We start from the raw sequence: 27,817 nt of genomic DNA, 5'->3' as shown, positions 1-27,817 counted from the left end.
AGACTGTCAAAACAGCCTAGGCCAATCATAGTATAAAAACTGGTCATACTACATATTACAAGATAACCAAGGTACTTTGGCAATCTTCCTCTTGCCCGCATTGTGTGGTTAAAGATGCCACCGAAATTAGGGCCCAAGATGGTTTAATTAACAAAGATAATAGCCTAAAACTTACCCCAGTATAAATGCTTGAAAACATGCACACAAAATGATAGTATTTGGGTAAGGTACAATGCTTAACTACAGGTGACTAGAAAGTAATTACATATGAGCTGTCTAACATACAGTTCACATAGTTACAACATTCACAACAGAAAAAAATTACAAACTTTTTAGTGTACTAAAGCATTATAAAGTCTGTTGCACGGTGTTTTGTATCCTACCCAAATGGCTACCTCAGTGTAAATAGCCTTTACTCAAAGTAGTGGCTAACTCGGAGAAATAGTTATGTGCAACTTAAGATCAAACGATCTCTATGATAAATATGATACATTAACGGCTCATAATGTATGTGGCAGAAAACTACATGATAGCACAGAAAAAAGCAAGTATACGCAGGGTTCACATGAAGTATATCACACACTACTGGAGAACACCACCACCATGCTGCCCAAAAGAGGGCTGCAGGTGTTTTATTACAGAACCATGTATTACTTTCATCTCTCTCTCTCTCTCTCTCTCTCTCTCTCTCTCTCTCTCTCTCTCTCTCTCTCCCCCTCTTTTTCTTTTTTCTTCTTTTACAAAAGAAAAGATCTTTAATTCAATATGTTATAAATACTTAGTTTTTAATGTCACTTCACTGGTATACAGTTTTTTGTACCAATATAAACATGTTTGGGGGGGAGGGGGGGGGGGTCCTTCCATGTACATGGCACGATGGTCCAGTGTAACTATCACAACCAAAACAGAGTGTATATTACATGCTGCAGGACAGACTATGAAGACTTACACCAGTATTTAAGATCACATTAGATCGTTACAGAGATTAGTTTCAAACAGATCATCAAGACAGTACCAGCCTGTGAAAATGCTTGGCGGAACATATTTACAAGTGCCATGTACAGTAAGCACTTTAGGCTTTCAAAAATGCCGCCTAATAGAGGAAGAAAAAGCACAAATTACAGACTTGTTTAACATATAAAATCTATAACATCAAAAAAATTTATACATTTTTTTACATATCTATACATTAAGAGCACATTTGTATCAAACATCTATGCTGTTTCTTGCTAAATATTTCAAAATATTACTGGCACAGAAATGCAAAAATGCATTAAATATAAACATTCGACTTCTGTGTCTCACAACATGTACATTCGAAAGTACAAAGACATCCACAGACATTGTACTGAAAACAGCAACGCACAACAGTCAACTATTAACAGATACCGAAGCTATCCTGACATCTCAGTCTGCTGTTCCAGTACGGGGTGGAACGAATGGTCACAGATATTAGTGAAGCATTAGCACTACATATGAACTGATATAATGAAGAAATACGAAAAATGAGAAGTAGCATGAGGAACACTCGAAATTCCATTCTCTTTTGATTGTTTAGCAATAAATATCATAAAAATTTATGACTACATTAAAAACGAGAAATTTGATCAACTCAACGTACACCTAATTTCTGTTACGTACGAACCATTGAAAGGTAAAATTTCGTTGTCTCTGGTATTAAATATAAACTGATAGTGAACAATGTATAATACAATTAGCAAATCAATTTTTAAAATTAGTGGACATAGGATACGCAGCATTATTAATAAATTATTATGCCATTCATTGCAGAAATATCTGGTGTTTACTAAGCGTAAAGTGTTTTACTTGAATCACTTGTACTGTATAAATGAGTTTCTTCTGAAATTCAAATTTACTCAACTCAGCACTGTGTGCAGTGCAGCTTCAGTATTTGTCTTATTTAGACTTTCAGGTATAAAGTGACTTATAAATATTTCAAATACGAATCACAAACATAAAAAGAATACACGGAAGAGCATAGGACAGTTGCAATGCAGGTACAGAGACAAGAACTTGTAAAACTACAAGGCTTCTATTATGTTTTCACTCCAGCACGTACGAGTGAACCTTCAGGAATTTTTATTGTGCTGCACTATAACTGCACATCCCCATCACCATCTGCAACTTGGTTCTCAACCTATGAACAAAAATACAATTATTAATAGCAATTAAAAAAAAAACACACACACACACACACACACACACACACACACACACACACACACACACACAGAGAGAGAGAGAGAGAGAGAGAGAGAGAGAGAGAGAGAGAGAGAGAGAGAGAGATATTTCAATGAATGTCTGTAACTAAATATACCGTATTTACTCGAATCTAAGCCACACTTTTTTCCAGTTTTTGTAATCCAAAAAACCGCCTGCGGCTTAGAATCGAGTGCAAAGTAAGCGGAAGTTCTGAAAAATGTTGGTAGGTGCCGCCACAACGAACTTCAGCTGTCTAATATATGTAGCGCTACACAGGCATGCTTTGCAGGCACAAAGATAAATACTGGCGCCAAAACCTCTGCGTCAGTAAATAAATTTAAATAGTGGAAGACGAGCTTTTTTTTTTTCTCCACCCAGAGTTTCGACCACTGCATTTTCATACATTATCCAACAAAGTAAATACAAATTCTGTACTGTTCATCTTCGGATGTAGCAGCATTTCAATGTACTACGAAAATTCGACTGGCAGGACTGTTTGGGATGTTTGTCAATATGGCCAACTCTTCGTTCTGAATTTTTTCCTACCTGTGAGAAGAGATGGTTGCTAATAGGAACTTCTATGAATTGTGAACCACATGCAGTATTCCCTTCACCATAAGAATAATACGAATATAAACATTTTGCCATGTATTCTTTCGTGTTTGTTGCTATCTGATTTAAATCCTGTCTGCCTAATAAACTACGAAACTAGTGTGAGACAACAGCAAACGCGGAAGAATATACATATCATTCCTTGTTTATATTCGTATTATTCTTATGCCTAATAGTGATGCAGTCAGAAATGAAGCACGGCAATTGACTAGATTTTTAAATCTAAGATGACTCTAATTTCTGTGCAGAATGTAATGTACAAAAGTGGCATCTGCAAAGATTTTCAAACGAAGAAAAATTTTAGCTCAACTCTCATTCAGAACATCTTCTATCATACGCAGTCTATTATTTGGTTTTTGTTGATCATTATTAAAGAAAGCAGCAGTGTAAGTAACAACAAATAGCAGTCTCTTGCCATTGTTTCGCTAATGAGACGATTCCTTTCTTTTTTTTATTGTAAGCGGCGGTAGAGCGCACAAAAGCAAGCCATGCCATGAGCGGCGACAGGCCGTAAACACTCATTATCAGAATGCGACAAACAATGCATGACACAGTACAGTAATGCATTTTCAGCTTAGAGTGACGTAAACACCTACAACAAAGAGATCGGCACTTATCAGATCAAAGGAAAATAAGCAATTAATTCAAACCAGACGAAGCACGTGAAAAAGGAAGGGTACCCGTATAAATATGGACGGAGTGCCTGACGCATAGCAATGGCTACCTGGTAAAGCTTATCTGCTAAGCTTAAGACTCAAACCAAACTACTGTAGCTGTATCGTCATTCATTAGACCTAAATTGTGTCTCATATTACAATGGACCAACTTTGTTTCGATTTGGAGGTGTGGCCTAAAACTTATCTCTCCCCTTGAATTTCGAGTCTCAAATTTCAGGTGCGGCTTAGATTCGGGAAATTTTTTTTTCCCTTAATTTAGAGTCTCATTTTTCAGGTGCGGCTTAGATTCGAGTGCGGCTTAGATTAGAGTAAATATGGTAATGAAGTCAAAAGGTTTGCCTTATAGTAAATTTTGCTCATGTTCTCAATAACTGCACAGTTCAATAACATGGTCAATTAATGAGAGTACTGTACAACAGCCAATGAGAAAATAATTGCTAGAAAATGTGGACCAATTATTACAAAGAAGATGACTGAAATGAAAAGAAACCCAAGAATAAGTTTATGACTTGAATGAACAGAACACCAACAGATGGAAACGAAAGATACAGATGGTACAAAGCATGTCACACAAAAACACCCACATACTAAGGTTACCTAATACAGGCGATTTGGTTGGGCAGAAATCAAATTTCATACATATAAAATCAAAACTATAATTTCTATACACACATTTCAGATACCCTGAACACTACAGTCCTTTACTAGGCATTCTCCTATTGAAGGTGATATGCCCCAGCCTTTGAATTGACTTACCCAGTTAGTTATAAGAGAGCCTACAGTTTCCCTCTTCATGCCTCTGCACAAGAAAAGGTTTATTATGAACTGCTCTAGCTACTGACTGAATTATAGCTCTCATATCCCACAGATCAAAGATTTTGTTCTACATCTCGAATTAATACTGAAGCCGTACATTCAACCTCATATCCACAAAACAAACAGGTTTTGTGAAAGGAAAATAAATTGCAAGCCTCCTGTGTTACTGATCGCTTTATTGACTAAAGAAATGCCTTCAACTACGTTATCTGAGAAAAGTTGTGGCAGGTGTATTCAGAGTGTTGTTCCTATCCACTTAACAGCACTAACCAGAAGACTATTCAATAACCATCTCGCAGCTGTGATGACAAGTGCTGGCATGTTCGATTTGGCCAATGTATCAAAAGGTGCCACACAGGATTGTTTCATACGCCTTAATTGTACAACATCTGTGCCAAACATGTCATTATGAAAGCTCTTGTGATCTGACCATGACTTGGCAGAACAGAGCAACAATGAACAGCATAAAGGTACGGCTTCTTTAAACACTCATGTTTTCCACCTTCTTTAATGGTTGCAAAACATGGACCTTTAAGGGCAGATGGATGCAGTGTATTGATACATTTCAACTTCGGTGCTGGCACATGGTGTTGCGCATAAAATGGGCCAAAAGAAGAACTAACATGTCCATTATAGAGCAACTCAGTATCTCCAAGCACCTATCCTCTTGTGTCAACCAAAACATTCTCCAGGTCTCTGGCTACATTGCAAGAGAAGAGATGGAGAAAATCTAGAGAAAATAATCATGGAAGGACAAATTGAGAGCACTAGGCCATGATGAAGAGCAGCGAGCAGGTGGATGAATCAAATCAAGAACAACTCCAATCTACCTCTTCAGCTGGCTTTAAGAGAGGGTGGTGACCATCCAGGATTGAGATACTTGGTCAATGGGGTTCACAATGCTCGACAATGAGTACAATGAATTCTGACAATAAAAGTAGTTCCTCTCAAATGTCACAGTCACACAATAATCTTTAGTGATATCATTCTAAGTATTGTGATAATTTTCAAACTCAATATTCAGAGTAGCCAAAAGACTTGTCTATGACTGTTTTCTTTTCGAGGAAGGGATACCTTTTTACATTAATTGAGAATAATCATCTGTGAAAACTGCAACACAATGAAATAAACTGCAAATAATAGTAATATTTCAGGCAGCAAAGACATGTACATGGGCTGAGCAGTGGTTGTTGAATAGCTGCATTAGGACTGCTTATAAAGAACTAGAGGTGCAGAGAACATTGCGTTTCCATATTGGTCACTGTGTTTCCTACACCCATCCCATGGTTTGGGACTGGATGCCAATAAAATTATTCGTCAGTTAGTATTATCACTTTATGGGATCATAGCCCATGAAGTTTTACAACAATGACACACGTTATACTTTGTTTATACTCCACACAAGTTCCGTGGATCTGTAGGGAGTGCATCCATTATGGGTTACCAGACTACCTTTGCCACTGAATTCAGGACTTTTTAACAGACAGAACCCAACCTGTGGTTCATAAAGGAATCAGATTGTCAGATATAAAAGTAAATTTCCAGGTTTGCTTCTGTTCACTATATAAAACGTAGTGGACAATGTCAGATGCTGTATACATGTAGACTGAAGCAATGAATGAAAATTTGTACCTAGGCTGGAATTTGAGAACCTGGGTCCCCTGTTAACAAGGCAGACTTGCTAACCACTATGCCACCCTGGCACAATGCCTTTGCACAGCTGCACAGACTACGCTAGCACGCTTCCCTCCTCAATCTAAATTCCCATTGCTGCTTTATCCCACTTCATATTCTCCTTGAACTCTAATGGCATTACAGAGGTTCTCCAACTGTAGTGGTATAGAACCTCAGCACTGAATGAAACAGGGCACCCTGCCTGAATGCCACGCATAGGTGCTTTCATCAAATGAATGCTGTTCAAGGTTAGGGGGACGATCACGAGGATTGAGATGTGAATGGAGATTTGGAAGAAGGAGGGAGGTGTGCTAGGGTAGTCTTTATAATCATGCAAAGCCACGTGCCAGGCTGACATAGTGGTTGGCACATCTTCCTCATGGGCAGAACACCCAGGTTTGAATTGCAGCCTTAGTGCAAATTTTCATTTGTCATTTCATTTCAGTCCGCATATATACAACACAGACTTATGAGACCTGAAAAGGTCTCTGGATCCGTACAGTTTCATTTAATGCCAGATACTGCACAAAGCTGTTCATGGATGATACTGGTGTAATTAGTAAAATTACGAAATGCAGCATTACACTAATCCTGGTTAATCAGTGGAAACAGAAACAACCATTAAATACATAGAGTACACATCTGAAATGACCCAATGTGGAGCAGCCACATAAACCTTGCTGTAGGAAAAGCAAATGATACAATATCATCCACTGAAAGATTCTTAAGAAAATATAACTCATTCATCAAAAAAATGGATTACACAACACTCAAATTGATCAATTCTTCAGTACTGCTCATCCATCCCGAATCCTTACCAATTAAGATTAATAAAGGAAATAGAAGATCTCAAGAAGAGCAGTGGGTTTTGTCACAAATGCAGGTGTGTAAGTAGTGGCAGGTACTACTGTCAAAATTTCGGAAGTGTATGTTCTACGGTGGTTAGTTAATACATTACTTTCTACCACCTATGTATCATAAAATGAGCACAATGTGAGAATTACAGAAATTACATCTTGCATGAGGCTTATCAACGGTCAGTCTTCCCTTGCAAAATCTAAAATGGAAAAAGGTAGGGGAAAAATTACAGTGTATGCAGGAGTATAGATATAGAGGGCTACCTACGGCGGCATGAGGCTGCCAATAGTCTATCAACAGATCCTGAATATACACTGTGACTAAGAAACTGCCTAGTCTGTAGGGTCCAGACTGGTTGGTGGTTACTTCAAGGTCGATTTCCCGCCAGATCGAAGCAGGCAGTAAAGATGGTTTTACTGAAATGCTCTGCCGTGATCCAAGAACCATCATTACTGCCTTAGAACGTGTTATGGGTGGCAAATTGTATCTGCCACAAATGCTCCTAATGATCTCCCAGACTTGTGCAGAGCTAGTGGAATGGTTGCCGAGCCCACAGATGACCACAACCTATTGTTACCCTCTTCAATTGTTAGTTGTGTCTTGGCCCTCACTACGTGAATAACTGTGAGGTTCTTTATAGATTGTTGGTATTTGTATCTTTGTAACGCTAAACACGTGACGTGGACTATGCAGCGGCACTGGTCTGTCCTCTAAGGGAAATGGATGCAGTCTGGGAAGTGGTCTCTGAAATGGAGCTCAATGGTAACTTCCCATTGGGCACAATTTAAGAGGGCTGAAGAGCAGAATACAGACTTCCAGAATGAATTTTCACTTTGCTGCAGAGTGAGTGGAGATTTCAGACTTCCTGGCAGATTAAATCTATGTGCTGGAGAACTTCTGAAAAGTTTAAAAGGAAGAAATGAGGTAATGGGGGAAGTAAAGCTGTGAGGGTGCGTCCCAAGTTGTGTTCAGACAGCTCAGTCCGTGAAGCACTTGCCCTTGAAAGGCAAAAGTTCCAGGTTCATATCCTGGTCTCACACAAATCTTCTGATCGGTCAGGGAGTTTCAGACCATTAAGTAAATGCAACACTGCCTGACAGTTATGCTGAAGTGGGTTTGGTTCAAGTATGGAAGACAAGTCTCTTAAGACATCATGAGGCTCTCAATAACTCAATCCTTTAGGCAAATCAATACAAGCATCACAGCAGATTGCGTGCAATGAAGTTGCGTAGCAGGAGAAATGTGAAGTTGAGTTTGTGAGATCAATACAACCTTTTAGACTAAAGCCTCTTTCAGCAGTGAATAAGTAGAGCAAATTTTTAACTTTAATGTTGTGTTAAACTGCATCAACTACTATGTGAGTGTAATCAGGAGAACAAAGAACTTTGTGTGTAAAATAACTTTGAACACTTCGCAAGGTGTTCTGGGAACATAGGATTCAGTAGAACGTAGCCATTATTGACTAGTTTTATCCATGTCAACATTAGCAAATAACCTGTAAACCCCCAGTTCTTTAAAGAGTGGAACACCCAAGTATACAATGGATTCAAACTTCTGGTAACTTTATAAATGAGCTAATGCGTTAAAATGCTTGATGTTCAGCATGAAAGTGGCAAAAAGTTTGTAATTATGTTTGAATTTTGTTGGAATAAGTTCTCTACCACTGACTGAGTATCTTTTGGGTAGTTTGCAAAAAATTTTTCAAACATCTCTGTATTTATGAAATTATATAGCTGTAAAAAAGTGGTGTACGAGGACATAAATCTTGCATGTACATTCAGTGCTATTATGTGGTCACTGGCCGCGAAGTGTGTTGCAAATATAAGTTATGTGTAAAGAAGAAAAATTAAGCCATTGTTTCTGATGTGCCAGTTTTACTGCATTAAGAGTGGAAATTTATTAAGCAATAAACTGTTTTTCCTTTCATCATTTTGTGGGTAGTATCAGCAAGAAAACGTTTCATAAAGGTTTGAAATTATGTGTAAAGATTTTTGCAAGTCACTAAGTATGCTCATTCCCACATAGTGAGCAAATATAGGCTGGGTATTTGTGCATAGTGAATTACTCTGCCTTGACACATATACTGTTTATAACTAATATTTGTCTTACTGTGTTGAACGTTTCACATAATATTACACCTCTTAATGAGCGGATTATTTCATTATTTTAAATTTGATCATTTTTATGAAATACTGAAAATCAAATTTCTGTTGCCCCTAGTAGCTGTCAGATGCGCAGCCTGGATCTGTGTTCCATGCCCCGAGATGGTCACTTAGGTACATAGAGAAAGATTCCTTCTTATCCTGTACGGTATGTCTCCCCACCCATGGTTCTGGGCGACATTCCTGAAATCTACCCCTTTTCCTAGACCTCTTCAGTCGTTTTCCTTCATCCCTCTTCCTTCCCCTTCAACCCTTCTGTCTGAAGAAAGAGTCACTGGCTCCAAAAGCTGGCCAATTACAACCGTCTAATGTGTGTTTTGCCACCACTTGGTGAGTAGATTTTTTTTCTATCCAATTAATACTTTGTAGTCCACAACACCTATAGAAACTTCATCAGATTGCAGAAAGGAAGAGTACTCTGAAGACTATGAATTCTGTCTTTTCGGTTCTCTTATTTTTTTTAACCCAATGAGCACAGAGGGCCAATCATGGAGGTTTAATTCTTGTGAAATTCATCATAGATTTGTCTGCCTTCTACATAGTCCTGGTATTTTGTCACGCACTAATAACAACCATGGACCTTATCGTTAGTGAGGAGGCTTGCGTGCCTCAGCGATACAGATGGCCATACCATAGGTGCAACCACAACGGAGGGGTATCTGTTGAGAGGCCAGGCAAACATGTGGTTCCTGAAGAGGGGCAACAGCCTTTTCAGTATTTGCAAGGGCAATAGTCTAGATGATTGACTGATCTGGCCTTGTAACATTAACCAAAACCGCCTTGCTGTGCTGGTACTGCGAACGGCTGAAAGCAAGAGGAAACTACAGTCGTAATTTTTCCCAAGGGCATGCAGCTTTACTGTATGGTTAAATGATGATGGTGTCCTCTTGGGTAAAATATTCCAGAGGTAAAATAGTCCGCCATTCAGATCCCCGGGCGAGGACAACTCACGAGGTCATCGTTATCAGGAGAAATATAACTGGTTCTAGGGATCGAAGTGTGGAATGTCAGATCCCGTAATTGGGCAGGTAGGTTAGAAAATTGAAATGGGGAAATGGATAGGTTAAAATTAGACATAGTAGGAATTAGTGAAGTTCGGTGCAGGAGGAACAGGACTTCTGGTCAGGTGAATACAGGGTTATAAATATAAAATCTGTTGTGACTCGCCGATCATTCAAAGCGCCGCCGCGCAATTACGCGCGTCCTCTACGTGCAGCGCTGTCTGCCAGCCATGCAGCAGCTGCGCCACCTAAGCGTCCAGCCGAGCAGCGGCTGCTAGACTGGGACTCAGTGCTCATCTGAATGCTAACGTGTACACACGTCTTGCTTGTCAACTTACTCTGTGACTTATGTGTGTTGTGTCGTTCTGAAATATACGTGTTAAACTTGACGTTATAACAATTGGTGACGAGGTAGTGGATTTTTCCCTTTCACCGTTGACCCATAGGGTTCCACGGCTACTGTCGAGCACCTATTGCAACATCTCCTTGAACAGCAAACGCTTCTAACAGCGGCGATTCGCGATTTCGTCGTGGCGTCAAATGCGGGGCGTTTCTCGCCGTTTGCTATACCTCCTTTTCCTCCTTACGACGAGACGGCGGAAGACTGGGCTGATTATGAAAAACGTCTTCGACAGCACTTCTTGGCATTTCATGTCACGGACGAACAACTATGTAAGTCTCTGTTCCTTTCCTGGATTTCACCTCAAATGTGTCGGTTGTTGTCGCAATTGGCTCCTTTGAAGGATCCTGCATCTTTGTCCTTTGCTGAAATGTGCTCACTTCTGTCTGTCTATTTTCAAAAGCAAATGCATGTTGTAGACTCTCATGTTGCCTTTTATCGTTGTCAAAAACAGCCACATCAATCCTATCGCGCTTGGGCTGCTGAACTTCACGGCCTCAGTCGAAAGTGTCAATTTGTTACTGACATTCACAAAGAATCCTATGCCGATTCCATGGTACGGGATGCTATTATCCGGTAGGGGCCCGACAAAGAAGTTCGGCAACGTGCCCTTCAGTTGGCGAATCCAACTCTAGACGAAGTTCTCTCCATTGCGCAGTCGTTTGAAATTTCTCGCGCTGCTGGGGCGCAAATAGAGGCGTGGGGTGATGTCGGGAAAATACAACCTCTGTGCGCTGTTGACGACGCATGCGGCGCATCCCCGCCGGCCGACATGGCTGCAGTGCGCTCCCACGCGCAGCCTCGGCCCAGCTGTAAACAACCCGCTAAGAAACTGCAGCAAAATCCCCGGCAACTTCCTTCATGTCCACGGTGTTTTACGAAACATTCACGCGAGGATTGTCCCCAAGGTTGCGCTGTGTGTCACAATTGCAAAAAGAAAGGTCATGTGTCTTCCGTTTGCAAATCCGACCGCATACATCATGTTCATGAACATGACGCTGATTCTGATTCTGTGTTGTCTGTCAATTGCACTTCTTCCCTTTCAGGGAAGTTATTCCTCACTGTCCAAATCCTTGGTTGAGATGTTCGCATGCAAGTGGATACCGGTTCTGCTGCCACTATAATTAATTCTCAGACGTATCTTCAGTTGGGTTCTCCACTCCTGTCACCTGTCACTCGGCAATTACGGACGTACAATAAACAGAAGATTTCTCTCTTGGGACAGTTTAATGCTGAGGTATCTTACAAATCTGTCGTTCGCACTGTTCCCATATTTGTGGTCGACCAGAGCAACGCAGTAAATCTTTTTAGTTTCTATGCCTTTCGCGTTTTTGGGTTCTCCATAGATGACTCTGTCAATATTGTCTCTGATGCTATTCCTTATGCTCAACTGGATTCCTTGTCGACGACATTTTCGTCCCTTTTTCTCCTGGGTTAGGCCGTGCAAACGACTTTGAAGCTCATATCACGCTCAAACACACTGCTTGGCCTAAGTTTTTTCGGGCTCGGCCCATTCCTGTGGCCCTTCGCGATCAGGTAAAACGGGAGTTGGATTGTCTCACTACTTCAGGGGTCTTGCTTCCTGTCACTTCCAGTGAGTGGTCCTCTCCTGTCGTTGTCGTTGCTAAGCCAAATGGTGATATTAGTCTCTGTGGCGATTTCAAAGCCACTGTAAATGCTCAATGCCTCATCGACACTTACCCTATGCCCCGTCCTGAAGAACTGTTCACTAAACTTTCTGGAGGCCAGTATTTTTCTAAAATTGACCTGTCAGAAGCTTATCATCAACTTCCTCTCGAAGCTGCTTCCCGGCAGTTTCTGGTACTTAACATGCCTTTCGGCCTCTATCAATATCAACGATTGCCATTCGGGGTTGCTAGCGCCCCTGCTCTCTTTCAGCGATTCTTGGAACAATTATTGCTCCCTGTACCTGGGTGTATCAATTACATGGACGACATTGTTGTCACTGGCTCCACCACTGAAGAACATCTTCAAAATCTCCGCACACTTTTTCATGTCTAACAGACTGCCGGTCTTAAGTGTAATCTTCAGAAATCACAATTTTTTTCAGGCATCTATCACGTACTTGGGGTTTCAACTCTCTCGGGATGGTATTCGTCCGCTTCAGCGGACTGTTGCTGCGATCGATGCCCTTCCTCACCCTACATCTGTTAAGGAACTGCAGGCCTTCTTGGGGAAAATAGCATACTATCACAAGTTTTTACCATCTGCGGCTTCGGTGGCTCAGCCGTTGCATCGCCTGTTGCATAAAAACGTGTCTTTTCACTGGTCCGCGTCATGCGAAGCAGCTTTCCAGAAATTGAAGACTATGCTGAAACAGGCCCTGTGCCTGACTACTTATCGACCTGGCCAACATCTTGTTCTTGCCACAGACGCCTCTCAATACGGGGTCGGTGCAGTCCTTGCGCACCGTTTTTCTGATGGTTCGGAACAACCCATTGCTTATGCCTCCAAAACGCTCACGGATGCCCAACAAAAGTATTCTCAAATTGAGAAAGAAGCTTTGGCCATTATTTATGCTCTTCATAAGTTTGGTGTTTTTCTCTATGGCTCAAAATTTCATCTTGTTACGGATCACAAACCACTTGTTTCCTTGTTTCACCCATCAACGTCACTTCCCGACAAGGCTGCACACCACCTCCAGCGTTGGGCTCTTTACTTGTCTCGTTTCAATTATGAGATTCATTTCCGGCCAACGGCTCAACATGCAAATGCTGATGCTCTGTCTCGCCTTCCCATGGGTCCTGATCAGGCATTCGATATGGACGAACTTTTGTGTTTCCACCTGGATGTTGCCGAGCAGCGGGTTGTGGACGGGTTCCCCATCACTGGGGACAGGCTGGCAGCTGCTACGGGTTCTGACCCTACCCTCTCCCGGGTTTTACGCTGTATTCGGAAGGGTTGGCCAGATCGCCCGTCCGCTAAGACTTCTGATCCGTTGCGGAACAACTACGCTTTGCGTTACCACCTCACGGCTAGGGATGGTGTTATCCTCCTCTCCACTGACAATGCTTCGCCGTGTGTTGTGGTACCTGCGTCTTTGAGTGCTTCGGTCTTGCACCTCCTTCACCAAGGGCACTGGGGTGTGTCTCGCACAAAATCTCTGGCGCGCCGTCATGTGTACTGGCCTGGCATCGACTCTGAAATAGCATACATGGTCGCTGCCTGCGGCCCTTGTGCGTCACAGGCTGCTGCCCCGAAGTCATCTTTGTCACCGTGGCCTTCGCCTGAGAAGCCCTGGGAGCGCATTCATGCTGACTTTGCGGGACCCTTTTCTGGTACTTATTGGCTCCTCGTAATTGACGCCTACTGTAACTTTCCTTTCATTGTCCGTTGCACGTCACCTAGCACCGCAGCATCCACCAGTGCTCTCGTCCCCATTTTTTCTTTGGAAGGCCTCCCCTCTACTCTTGTTACTGATAATGGCCCGCAATTTGCCTCTTCCGAATTTGCGGATTTTTGTGCTCGTCACAGCGTTATGCATGTCACGGCCCCGCCATTCCATCCACAATCCAACGGTGAGGCTGAACGACTGGTCCGCACATTTAAGGCTCAGATGCGGAAACTTCTGACTTCTTCTGCTGCTGATGATGCGCTTCTCCAGTTTCTGGCGTCTTACCGTTTCACCCCCATGGGCGACCACAGCCCGGCTGAGCTCTTACATGGTCGACAGCCCCGCACGCTACTTCATCTTCTGCGGCCTTCCACCTCACGGCCGTGGGTGCCTTCACTTGGCCGGTTCACCGACGACGACCTCGTCTGGGTACGGGGATACGGCAGGCGACCAAAATGGAGCCCGGGCCACGTCTTAAGACACCGTGGCAGACGCCTGTATGAAATCCAGACGGACACGGGTGTTGCAGTGCGTCATTCGGACCAGCTTAGGCCTCGTGTGCCAGCAACGCCTGTTCCGAATGCCGCTACACCACCTTTGGCTCTACCTGATGCTCGGGATCTTGGCATCTCTCAATACTCACAACGCAGCCCTCTCACCGTCATCGCGATGCCAGCACAAGAACGGACGCCACCAGGAGACGTGCCCATGCAGGAACCGGATGACCATCCTCTGTCAGAGGAAATCTACTCACCTCCTCCTCCAATGGACGCCGACACATCGCCCATGTCTGCTGTCATATCAACTGGACTTGCTGCAACGGGCAGATTAGTGCATGGGGCCCCAGCAGATTCGACCCCTACGTCTCCTGTCATCTCGACCCGTTATCATCGGGGACACTTCCGTCCGTACGGGAAGCCTCCTCCTCGAGACTTTACGGCGAGTCAAACAACGCCTATAGACGTTAGCCATCTCCAGGACACCTCCATCAAGACCAGCGCAACAATTTCAAAGGAGGGAAAAGTGTTGTGACTCGCCGATCATTCAAAGTGCCGCAGCGCAATTACGCGTGTCCTCTACGTGCGGCGCTGTCTGCCAGCCATGCAGCAGCTGCGCCACCTAAGCGGCCAGCCGAGCAGTGGCCACTTGACTGGGACTCAGTGCTCATTTGAATGCTAACATGTACACACATCTTGCTTGTCAACTTACTCTGTGACTTATATGTGTTGTGTCGTTCTGAAATATATGTGTTAAACTTGACGTTATAACAAAATCATATAGGGGTAATGCATGAGTACGTTTAATAATGAATTACAAAATAGGAGCACGGATAAGCTACTATGAACAGCATAGTGAACGCATTATTGTAGCCAAGATAGACACAAAGCACACGCCTACAACAGCAGTACAAGTTTATATGCAAACTAGCTCCTAAGATGATTAAGAGATTGAAGAAATGTATGATGCGATTAAAGAAATTATTCAGATAGTTACAGGAGATGAAAATTTAATAGTCACGGGCAGCTGGAATTTGATAGTAGGGAAAGAAAGTGAAGTAGCAGGTGAATATGGACTAGGGGTAAGGAATGAAAGAGGAAGCCACCTGGAAAGTAGTTTGCATAGAGCATAATTTAATCATAGCTAGCACTTGGTTTAAGAATCATGAAAGAAGGGTGTATACGTGGAAGATGCCTGGAGACACTGGAAGATTTCAGGTACATTATATAATAGCAAGACAGAGTTTTAGGAACCAGGTTTTAAATTGTAAGACATTTCCAGCGGCAGATGTGGACTCTGACCACAATCTATTGGTCATGAACAGTAGATTAAAACTGAATCACCTGCAAAAAGGTAGGAATTTGGGGAGATGAGACCTGGATAAACAGAAAGAACCAGAGTTGTAGAGAGTTTCAGAGAGAACATCAGATAACAACTGACAAGAATGGGGGAAAGAAATACAATAGAAGAAGAATGGGTAGCTTTGAGAGATGAAATAGTGAAGGCTACAGAGGATCGAGTAGGTAAAAAGGTGAGGGCTAGTAGAAATCTTTGGGTAACAGAAGAGAGATTGAATTGAATAGATGAAGAGAGAAAATATAAAAATGCAGTATATGAAGCAGGCAAAAAGGAATACAAACATCTTAAAAATGAGATTGACAAGAAGTGCAAAATGGCTAAGCAAGGATGGCTAGAGGACAAATGTAAGGAAGTAGATGCATACATCACTAGGGGTAAGATGGACGCTGCCTAGAGGAAAATTAAAGAGACTTTTGGAGAAAAGAGAAGCACCTGTATCAATATTAAGAGCTCAGATGGAAAACCAAGCCTAAGCAAAGACGGGAAAGCAAAACGAGGGAAGGAGTATATTGAGGGTCCATACAAGGGTAATGTACTTGAGGGCAATATCATGGAAATGGAAGAGGACGTAGATGAAGATGCATGGAAGACATGATCCTGAATGAAGAATTTGACAGAGCACTGAAAGACCTAAGTAAAAAAAAAAGCCCCGGGAAAGAGAATGTTCCATTAGAGCTATTGATAGCCTTTGGAGAGCCAGCCATGACAGAACTCTTCCATCTGGTGAGCAAGATGTATGAGACATTCGAAATACCCCCAGACTTCAAGAAGAATATAATAATTCCAAGCCCAAAGAAAGCAGGTGTCGACAGGTGTGAAAATTACTGAACTGTCAGTTTAATAAGTCATGGCTGCAAAATACTAGCACGAATTATTTAAAGATGAATGGAAAAACTGGTAGAAGCCGAACTTGGGGAAGATTAGTTTGGATTCCGTAGAAATGTTGGAACACGTGAGGCAATACTGACCCTACAGCGTATCTTAGAAGACAGGTTAAGGAAAGGAAAACCTGCATTTATAGCATTTGTAGACTTGGAAAAAGTTTTTGACAATGTTGACTGGAATACTCTCTTTCAAATTCTGAAGGTGGCAGAGTTAAAGTACAGGTAGCAAAAGGCTATTTACAATTTATACAGAAACCAGATGGCAGTTATAGAGTAGAGGGGCATGAAAGGGAAGCAATGGTTGAGAAGGGAGTGAGACGGGGTTGTAGCCTATCCCTCATGTTATTCAATCTATATATTGAGCAAGCAGTAAAGGAAACAAAAGAAAAATTTGGAGCAGGAAACTTTGAGGTTTGCCAATGAGATTGTAATTCTTTCAGAGACAGCAAAGGACCTGGGAGAGGAGGTGAATAGAATCGACAGTGTCTTGGAAGGAGGATATAAGATGAACAACAACAAAACCAAAACGACAATAATGGAAAGTAGTTGAATGAAGTCAGGTGATGCTGAGGGTATTACATTAGGAAATGAGACACTTGAAGTGGTAGATGAATTTTGCTGTTTGGGGAGCAAAATAACTGACGATGTTCGAAGTAGAGAGGATATAAAATGTGGAGTGGCTATGGCAACAAAAACGTAGCAATTTATGGAAGTGAGACATGGACGATAAATAGTTTAGGCAAGAAGAGAATAGAAGCTTTCGAAATGTGGTGCTACAGAAGACTGCTGAAGATTAGATTGGTAGATCACCTAAGTAATGAGGAGGTACTGAAGAGAATTGGGGAGATGAGGGAATTGTGGCACAATCTGACTAAAAGAATGGACCAGTTAGTAGGACATGTCCTGAGGCATCAAGGGATCACCAATTTAGTATTGGAGGCTATTGTGGAGGGTAAAAATAGTAGAGGTAGACCAAGAGATGGATACATTAAGCAGATTCAGAAGGATGTAGGTTGCAGTAGTTACTCGGAGATGAAGAGGCTTGCACAGGACAGAGTAGCATGGAGAGCTGCATTAACTTGTCTCTGGACTGAAGACCACCACCACCACCACCACCACCACCACAACAACAACAACAACAACAACAACAACAACAACAAGTTAAGGCTTTCTTCGATGCCCGAGAGAGGTGACCTCTATTTTAGGTGATGTATTTTTTGGAACTGCAGGTTTTTAAGTGATCACCTCTTTCCATCAGAACACACTATTTTTTTGTGCTATTTTCCTCTCTCTAACAGCAAACAATGTTGAAAAGTAAGTAGGCTGTTGTGTGTCATATACATTCACTACTTCACTATACAGGACGGATACACTTCAGCAAGTTGATTTACTGGATCTCCCGCTACTACAGATAAATATGACAACCATTATTCCAGAGAATGTGGTTCGATTGCAACAGATGAGATGAAAAGTTCATAGGTCACAATTTCTGTGTTTTCCAGGCCTTAGGTAGCAGAGTAAAGTGCTTAAATTGTCAACACTTAAAATACCTTAAAAATTTGGTTCATACGTAGAAAATTTGGTTAACATAAGAGTCTATTTGAAGAACACACTTTCTACAAGCCCTTTTGTAAAATTAAAAGTGCAGTGCACCTTCCTCACAACTGGGTGCTCTGTAAGTCATTCCCAATTCTGCAGCTTCAGGTAATGTGGCTGTTTTCACTAGCAAAATCTAATTTCAAGTGTGTTTTACCACCTCCACCATTCCTTTTACTCCATAAGATTTCATGTGAGAAAAGCTTATAATTTTTTTAGCACACAGTCTTCAACCTAAACATGTTCTGAGAAGACATGTTGTTTTCTTGTTGGATGTTAGTACAAAAAAGTTATCACCATTAAAGTTGCAGGACTAGCTAAGGAAATAAAGGCCAATTCCGACAGACACCCACATTATCTGGACAAGTCTTAATACAGCCTAAAATCCATCATTTCACCTCAACAGTCACGTAACTGAAGGTTGTTCTGATAAAAAATGAAAGAAAGGAAGAAGAAAACTCAAAATCCCCATGAAACCACTTCCTATTCGTATGATGAGTGTTATAGAAAATCCATTCACTGTCATATAGGAATGGCAATCCACCGCCGAACCTAAACCAGTCAAGAGTGGTCCAGTTTGCTGAAGTTCTTATTTCACCATACGGATGAACATGTGGCTTATTGAATGCCATGGTCACAATGAGCTAGTCAAATACAGTTTCTATCTGCCAATGTTCCAAATAAAACAGCAGGGAAATTGATTAGCCACAGCCTAAAGGTTGTTTCCCGGATAAATGTTTCACTCAGCATTGGAATGTGTACTCATATGGAAGCCTGACAGCCTAGAACTGTTTGCATCATTGAGACAAACTCAAGTACTTGCCCCCCATAAAAAGTGAGATCAGATGAACTAAATCAATACATATTATGTAATGATCTGAGTGCCTGGATCATCAGAACAACTTGGTTAGTACAACACAGATGATGTGTTTGTTAGTTAAACATGCCTGAAAAAAAATTAGTTTTAGAATCTGATCTTAATAAGAGTCACAGAATGGGACACAGATGCTCAATTTTTTTTAACAGCCACTCATTCCATCACAATATTTGTGCCTTATTGGAACTGCTCTGTAGTTTTCAGTGCAAAGAAGAAACAGACAATATCATGACAATACACATGCACACTCATTCAAGTGTATTAACTTTGCGTACAAAAGATTTGATTCGATGGAAATTTAAGAGAGAAATAAGGAACACGTGCTGATATCAGACAATACAATAACATGCATCCTTCTATTTTATGAAGAATTGTCTTTCACTGAAAAACACTATAATACTATTCTATAGAACATTACAATTATGATTTTTATAAATTTATGAGACGTAATTACTGAGTGAGCTGCCTTTCCTTTTTAACCTTCCCAAACCTACCCCTCTGCCCTCCCTGAGGAATTATTAGTTGTGAAAGGTATGATACTGTATGTACAGGAGAGCAATTATTTCATATAAGTTTATTGTTTTCTCAAGTGAATTTTCGTTGTGACACAATTACGATTTTTAGTATACTTATAGCATACTAAAAATCGTATCATCAAGAATCAGCAACATTACTTGCTGTGGTAATGGACTCTCGAGTCCGGTATGAGCAGTAAGTAAGTAAGCATATTTATAGCACCAAATATCAATTATCATTACCCAAGAGCAGCGTCCACGCTGCGAGAGTTTATTGCGCCTTCCTATGCTCCCCCGTAGTTTCTGTTATAATCTCCTTAATGAAGACATATTTAATGACGATGATTTATTTTTTCTTGTTGGCTGAACAGATAGCGGTGCAACAAGGGTCGTTTCCTCTTTCGAGGGTGATGAACCCAGCTCCTGTAAGCAAGAACAAAATATCATGAAGTCATTACATGAGACTACAGACTAAATGGATGTCAGCTGAAGTACTGAGCTAAGCTCAGAGATCAAGAAAGATGTACAAGTAGAATGGTCTTTGTAGGAAGCCTGCAGAAAGATTACTTTTCAGTGAGTCATTAAAAGATGTGTGTACACCATCGTCATTAGGTAAAAAAAAAAAAAATGGAACAACTCACAATTTCTTCACTATGCAGTCTTTATTTACAATTCTGAAACCACTTTTGCTTAAAATATGTAACCATACAGCAAATAATGGAAACTCCAAGTTGTAATACCAATAACATAAGAAAAAAATAGATAGCTACTTACCGTAAAGATGACATGTTCAAGTTGCAGACATGCGCAACTAAAAGACAGTTACACATTAGCCTTCAGCCATAGCTTCCTCACAAAAGGGAAAAAACAAATTCATTTCTGCCAACAAGCACACACACAATGCACACATGACCAACACCTCCGGCAGCTCTGACCCGAATGCAATTGCCACATAGAATGGAAGCAGCGATCTGGAGGGGGCGGGGAAAGGAAAGGGATAGCAGTATTTATAGTTTGGGGGGGGGGGGGGGAGAAAGGAGGGGAGAGGGAAGAAGAGCACTGTCTAGTGGAGCACGCAGGGACTAGACTGCCAGCAGGTGCAGTGCTGGGAGTCCATGGTGCAGGGACATGGAGGGGGGCAGCGGGGGGAGGGCAAGGAGAGGAGTGGGGAAGGAGAAAGATAGGTGGGTGTACTGACAGAGGGTGACACACAAAGAGAGTGGGATATGAGCCGAGTATGGAGGGAAGCATGTGACCCCTTTGCCCCAGGGATGTGACCCCTTTGACAAGGGGCCGAGATAGAGAGTGGCATCGGGATGGACTAGGATGTTGTGGAGGTTGAGTGGGTGACAGAACACACTTTAGAGGAGGGGTGCGAAGGATCTTGGCAAGAATTTCCTTCATTTCAGGGCATCATGATACGTAATCAAAGCCATGGTGAAGAAAGTGGTTCAGTTGTTCCAGTCCGGAGTGGTATTGGGTTGACAAGAGAGCACTCTTTGTGGCTGGTTCGTGGGGTGTTGGGAAGATTGGCGGTATGGGGGGGAAGGGCCAGGATATTAGTTTGTGGACTAGACCTGGGGGATAGTACCTGTCTGTGAAGACCTTGGGGAGACGCTTAGCAAAATGGGCAAGGGATTTCTAGTCACTGCAGATATGCCTCAGCAGAGTGGCCATGCTGTATGGGAGGGATTTTTTTGTGTGGAAGGGATGACAGCTACCAAAGTGCAGTTACTGCTGTTGGTTTGTGGGTTTAATGTGACAGAGGTGTAGATGAGGACATCAGAGATGTGGTGGTCAAAGTCAAGGTAGATGGTACACTGAGTAGAGGAGGATCAGAGGCAGCAGATAAGAGAGCAGGTGTTGACTTTGTGTAGGAATGAAGACAAGGTGTCTCAGCCCCGAGTCTAGATCAAGAAGATATCACCAATGAACCTAAATCAGACTAAGGGTTTGGTGTTTTGCGAGGCTAGGAAGGTTTTTTTCTAGACGGCCCATAAACAGGTTGGTATAATAGGAGGGTTCCATGCGGATGCTCATTGCTGTGCATAGATTATCTGTATACCTTCCCTACCTTACTAAGTCTATCCAAACTCACAACTACTACTCCTTTTATTTCTAAAATTTCACAATGTAACCTGCAGTAGGCAACTGTGTTTGAGGTTATAAAAAATTTTGGGGCATAGTATCTGATATCATCTAGTTGACACGCATAACAAAACTAAGAAACTGGGACACCGCAGAAGTGCAAGCTACCAATTTGCTTGTGAATGTGCCATGAATACAAGAACACAAGTCATCTTTCTTCCACTTCCTGCACTTCCTTTTAGAAGATTAAACCTTGAAATATTTATGTACTAGCAGAAATATGCCTAAAACACAGAAATGAAATTTACTCATTCACAAAACAGAATGCAAGTTTTTTATAAAACAAACTTTCTTTGAATAATGAAGACGAACAGTGGCAATCTAATGACATATTTACAGCAGTCTTCCATTTTTAGAAATGGAACTACGATCTTCACTAATCAATTAAATTGATCATAAAATTATAAACACGAAAAGTACTGATTTTATCTACAACAAAACTAAGACAACAGAAAATTCGCAAGCATAAGGCAAATAAGGCATAGAAGAACATACGATCTGCATGGTTTTGTAATACTTGCCTTCTGTATCACTGTTATTTCACATATGGTTAAGAATGCTATGCACTTAATTTGACAACACAGGACACAAGCAATTTATAAACAGCAAATATTTGTGTGAAGATCAGTGTAGGAGCAGAAAATGCTTGCAAAAATTACCTGGTAACAGAATTTTTAATAGTATGAAACTGCATTTTAGTCGAGGTAGCATTTTATTCATAATAGAGGAAAACACAGGAACTGTTCCCATGCTACTAACACCAGGAGTTTTACAAACAAAAAAGTAGTGGCCATGCTTTGGAACTATACAAACTAATCCACTACATATATTTGCAACTGCAGTTTACATCTACAAGCTCCATCCAAATTACCCAGAGAAGGGAGAAGTTACAGTTACCAATAAAGGAAGAACTCATTCCTTTCTGTGAACCCTTTGTGCTAAATGAATTTTTGAATGAGGTAAATGAAAGCATTGCAAGGGAACAGATGTGTGTGTGGACCTTACTAAACAAACTACAATTTAGCAACAAGAAATTTTATTTAATGTCAATTATCACTGTTTTCATTATGTATACCTCATGAAGAACTGGACCACTTGTGCAGAGGTACACTAAGCTATATTCTTAATACTACTTGCAAAAATTGTGATTGTAAATATACTGTTGAAGGATGAGAACACCCGGACCACCTACCTCTAGGAAAGCACGTATTATTTATACTTACATATTTTACAATCAATTTTTTATGCGATGGATACCGACACAGATTTTCTTTCTTAAAGATCAGCTCAACCAACTTGTCATGCCCCAATACACACTTACATGAAAAGCTCAAACCAGAATCTTCCATATTCCCCTTCCAATGAATTGCTTTGACAAAACACATAAGATGGTTGGATATCATTTTGTGATAATTTCCTGTGTGAATACAGTACAAGGAAATGTGGCAGAGGTAACCAGTTTCTGTCTCGTGAAATAGTTTTCTATTCATGATGTTGATATCTGCCCTGAAAGATTTATAAAGCACAGTGTCCTACATATAAAAAAGTTATCTGAAGGATGTAACTTTCACAGTTCAACATTACTAGGCACATTCTGAATGTTGCAATGTCTAAGAAAGAAGATCGAACACTAGTGCTCTTCCAGGTTTCATGCAGTAGATCTAAATATGCCCCTTCTGTGAACGTGTGTGAATACACCCTGAACTAGCAAAGGACAATAAAATAATTTTGAAAACCTACGTACTGGCTGGTTGCTGCAAACCCTTCTGCAGTAACATGTAATGACCCTTGAAGGTGCTTGTCATCAAAACACTATCAGTTTCCTAGCACTCAGAATTACCATTTTTATTATACCTTTCATGTAACAGGAAAATAGTATAAAGACAATAAAGACCTTCCACATTACTGTTTTATAGCATAATTTTCTTTTAAAATATTATTAGAAAAATGAGTTAATAATGTGATACAAAAGATTATGAAATGTACAAAGAAATATAGCCAGGAGGTAACACCTTCACCAGCAGCCCCATTACATGACCTGCATGCTTCACAACTACAAAAAGCCAGTGAGAGCAACAATAAAGTGATGATAGGAAAACAACGGACATGCACCAATCACAGCATACTAGCACTAAACTCACATTGAGATTATTACAGCTGGCAAGCCTCATCTGTGCAAGTTGAGATGCTGGTGTCAAGTTGGTTGTGCTGCCAAATGGACTCATCATGGTAGATACAGCCCGCTTCAGCTTGCTTGGCGTCTTGTTAAAGCTAAATGCCCTTCCCACCTTCATTCGTGTCCTTGATGCAAACCTGTCATACCAGGAACTTTACCAATAAAGCATGGTGTCAGTTGATCATATACTGTCAACTGCATGATTACATTTCTATTAAAGAGAAACACTTTTCTTAGAGGCAGAACTGAAGAAGATTCTAGGAAACTGACAAGACTATGTGAACAGAAGAAAACTCATTAATGTTTGTTACTAGAAGTCAGATTAACTGTACATATAGTTACATTTTAACTGAATGAGCTAAGAAAAACAAAATACTTGTTTTTATATACAATGATTAAATAGTTGCAATAGATTTCAAATAAAAGTTTTATTTTCAGAATACTATAGGCTGTCTTTAATAATGGAATCAAGAAAATACTAGGACAGAATACATACAATGTCAGAACATGTTATAAAATTGTAATACGAAAGAAGCATGAAAGATTTCATTATCTCATTTACTCTTATGCAGGTGTTCAAATTTCTTGCTAAATCATGTAATAACTTAAGTTTTCTTAATCTATGTTATTCTGAGGAGGAGAGTCAAGCAGAATTTTACACGACTTCTAATACAACAGGATTAGTAACCACATTTAATGAAGCAATTAATTGTTAAACTTCACAGTTAAATTGCCATGATTTGTGCTTAAATCTGTACACCTGACGTAACACTATACTAAGGAGCAGTGAAACTTAGGGCTGGGAGGGAATGTGAGTTCTCCTACCCTTTATCTTTCCTTTGTTTGTAAGTGCTAATGAAGCACAATCCGGCTCTGAGCCTTGGTGCGTGACTACACATGCAATGTTGTTACACTGTCATTTCAGCCCCAGCTGCGGTGTAGGTAGCATCACAACTACCAGATGGACACCAATCTTTTACAGACTATATGTGGCAACACTGCATTCCAATCATGCTACCACAACGCCACTTTGTTGTTACTGATGCTGAATTCATGCGTTTGCTGTGTATGGGAGTGTTGTTCATTTCCACAGTCAACTATAATTTTCATCCCATACTATTGTTACTCTTGTTTGCAAGCCACGGTGACTTGGCTACAAAGCACACAGAGCTGAACAAAGGAAGTCATATACAAAATGTAAGAATTGTTACCAGTTCAGAATTACAGATGTGCAAAATTTACTACATTACAAGAAATTTCCAAGAAAATGATTTCCCGAAGAAACCAACCCAAGACAATTTCATTGTGAGCACTGTCATTGTTCCAAATTACTCTTCGGATCATTAGTTCTCGGATACCTTTGTTCTTCAGAACAGGGCAGTTAAACAATAAGTAACAGTAACTTCAAACAATGGAAAATCCAGTACAGAATAATGATGATACTATGAAAAGAACAGTAGTTACAATATAGTGGAGAGGTTGAGTCACACATAGACCCAACAAAAAGATTGTCAGAAATAGAGCTTTCGGCCAATAAGGCTTCATTGGAAACAGACAACATACACAATCATACTTGTGCAAATGCAGCTCATATGCATCTGGACACAGTCTCTGGCTGCTGAGGCCAGACTATGAGCAGCAGCTCAATGATGGGAAAAGCAACCAGATGATGGGGGTAACAAGGAGGCTGGAGTAGGGAGAGTAGGGATACCAGGGTAGGTGTGGGTGATGGTGAAGTGCTGCTTGTGGGAGCATACAGGGACGAGAAAGTAGGGCAGCTAGGTGCAGTAGGGAGATAAGATGGAGGGCAGGGGGTGTAGAGGCAAAGGAGCGAAGTAAAAGGACTATGGGTGCATTAGTGGAATAGAGAGCTGTGTAGTGCTGGATTGGCAACAGGGAAGTGGCTAGATGGGTGAAGACAATGACTAATGAAGGTTGAGGCCAGGAGGGTTTCGGGAACATAGGATGTACTGTGGGGAGAGTGTCCACCAGTGCAATTAAGAAAAGCTGGTGTTGGTGGGAAGGACCCAGAAGGCAACTGAATTACATTCTCCACCAGGGTTTCAACTACCACTCGTTGTACCCCGAAATGAGGAACATCCTACCCACCATCTTTCCACCCCTCCCACAGTGGTATTCCACCACTTGTCGAACCTACACAATAGCCTTGTCCATCTCTACACAACCCCTGGTCTCAAGCCCTTGCATACCCCTGTAATTGAACTAGATGCACAACCTGTCCCATACATCCTCCCACCAACATTTACCCCAGACTGGTCACAAGCATCACCCATCCCCTCAAAGTAGGGCTACCTGTGAAACCCATCATGTTACCTACACCATGTGATCAAGAGCACCTGGACACCTACTGAAACTGACTTACAAGTCCGTGGTGGCCTCCATCGGTAACACTGTAATTCAATATGGTGTTGACCCACACTTGGCCTTGATGATAGCTTCCATTCTCGCAAGCATACGTTCAATCAGGTGCTGGAAGGTTTCTTGGGGAATGGCAGCCCATTCTTCACGGAGTGCTGCACTGAGGAGAGGTACTGATGTCAGTCGGTGAGGCCTGGCACAAAGTTGGCGTCCCAAAACATGCCAAAGGTCTTCTGTAGGATTCAGGTAAGGATTCTGTGCATGCCAGTCCATTCAGGGGTGTTACTGTCACCACTCCACCACAGGTCATGCATTATGAACAGGCACTCAATCGTGCTGAAAGATGCCATCACCATCCCTGAATTGCTCTTCAACAGTGGGAAGCAAGAAGGTGCTTAAAACATCAACGTAGGCCTGTCTTGTGATAGTGCCATGCAAAACAACAAGGGGTGCCAGCTCCCTCCATGACAAACACAACCACACCATAACACCACCGCCAGCGGCCAGTAGACGTTCACCAGGCATTTGCCATACCCACACCCTGCCATCGGATCGCCACGTTGTGTACTGTGATCTGTCACTCCACACAGCATTTTTCCACTGTTCAATTGTCCAATGTTTACACTCCTTACAGCAAGCGAGGTGTCATTTGGCATTTACTAGTATGATTTGTAGCTTATGAGCATCTGCTCAACCATGAAATCCAAGTTTTCTCGCCTCCTGCCTAACTGTCATAGTACTTGCAGTGGATCCTGATGCAGTCTGGAATCCCTGTGTGATGGTCTTCAACTGTTGGCCCTCTCTGTCAGTCAACAGATGAGGTTGGCCTGTACGCTTTTGTGCTCTACATGTCCCTTCATGTTTCCACTTCACTATCACATCAGAAACAGTGGACCTAGGGATGTTTAGGAACGTGGAAATATCACGTACAGACATATGACATAAGTGAAACCCAATCACCTGACCACATTCGAAGTCCATGAGTTCTACAGAGTGCCCCATTCTGCTCTCACACAGGTGGCAGCATAAAGCACCTAATATGAAAAATGTTTGTTTTTGGGGGTGTCCGGATACTTTTGATCACATAGTGCACAAGCTAAGCTGCAACCTCTGTGTTGAATTCTATGTGGGCATAACAACCAACAAGCTGGCTGTCTGCCTGGATGGTCACTGATAAATTGTGGCAAGGGAACAGCTGGATCACCCAGGTGCTAAGCATGCTGCCGAACATGACGCTCTTCATTTCAATGACTAATTCATGGCCTGTGCCATCTGGAGCCTTCCCGCAACACCAGCGTTTTCTTAGCTGCACATGTGGGAACTCTCCCTACAACATAGCCTATGTTCCAGTAACCCTCCTGTCCCAACCTTCACTAGTCACTGTCCTTACCCAACTAGCCCCTTCTCTGTTCGCATTTCAGTACTACATAGCCCTTTATTCCACCAAGGCACTCACAATCTTTGCGCTTCTCCTTTTCTACTCCCCACCCCCCGTCCTCTGTCTAACCTCCGGACTGCATCTAGCTGCCCTACACACTCTACAGTTTGTTCCTGTATGCTCGCATAAGCAGCACTTTACTGTCCCCCACCCCTACCCTGCTAACCCC

At 41.7% G+C, this 27,817-nt stretch overlaps 1 protein-coding gene across 5 annotated transcripts in view; it reads right to left on the bottom strand.

Annotated features, from left to right (window-relative positions):
• Window positions 1-792: 792 nt before the first annotated feature.
• The window catches only part of LOC124594810 (protein ECT2), a 217,346-nt gene continuing 190,321 nt past the window's right edge, over window positions 793-27,817 (bottom strand). For 2 of the 5 annotated variants that reach the window (XM_047133247.1, XM_047133250.1), the window contains 3 exons: window positions 23,797-23,983; window positions 19,751-19,930; window positions 793-2,158 (listed from right to left, as the gene is read on the bottom strand). In XM_047133247.1, the coding sequence (XP_046989203.1) occupies window positions 19,814-19,930; window positions 23,797-23,983 (304 nt within the window). In that variant the 3' untranslated portion in view covers window positions 793-2,158; window positions 19,751-19,813. The remainder of the gene's footprint in view (window positions 2,159-19,750; window positions 19,931-23,796; window positions 23,984-27,817) is intronic. The other 3 variants (XM_047133248.1, XM_047133251.1, XM_047133249.1) reach the window with 2 other exon arrangements.

Source organism: Schistocerca americana, chromosome 2 (assembly GCF_021461395.2).
Source record: "Schistocerca americana isolate TAMUIC-IGC-003095 chromosome 2, iqSchAmer2.1, whole genome shotgun sequence".
NCBI lineage: Eukaryota > Metazoa > Arthropoda > Insecta > Orthoptera > Acrididae > Schistocerca > Schistocerca americana.
Note: the sequence above shows the minus strand (reverse complement) of the source record. Positions and strands in the feature narration are given on the sequence as shown.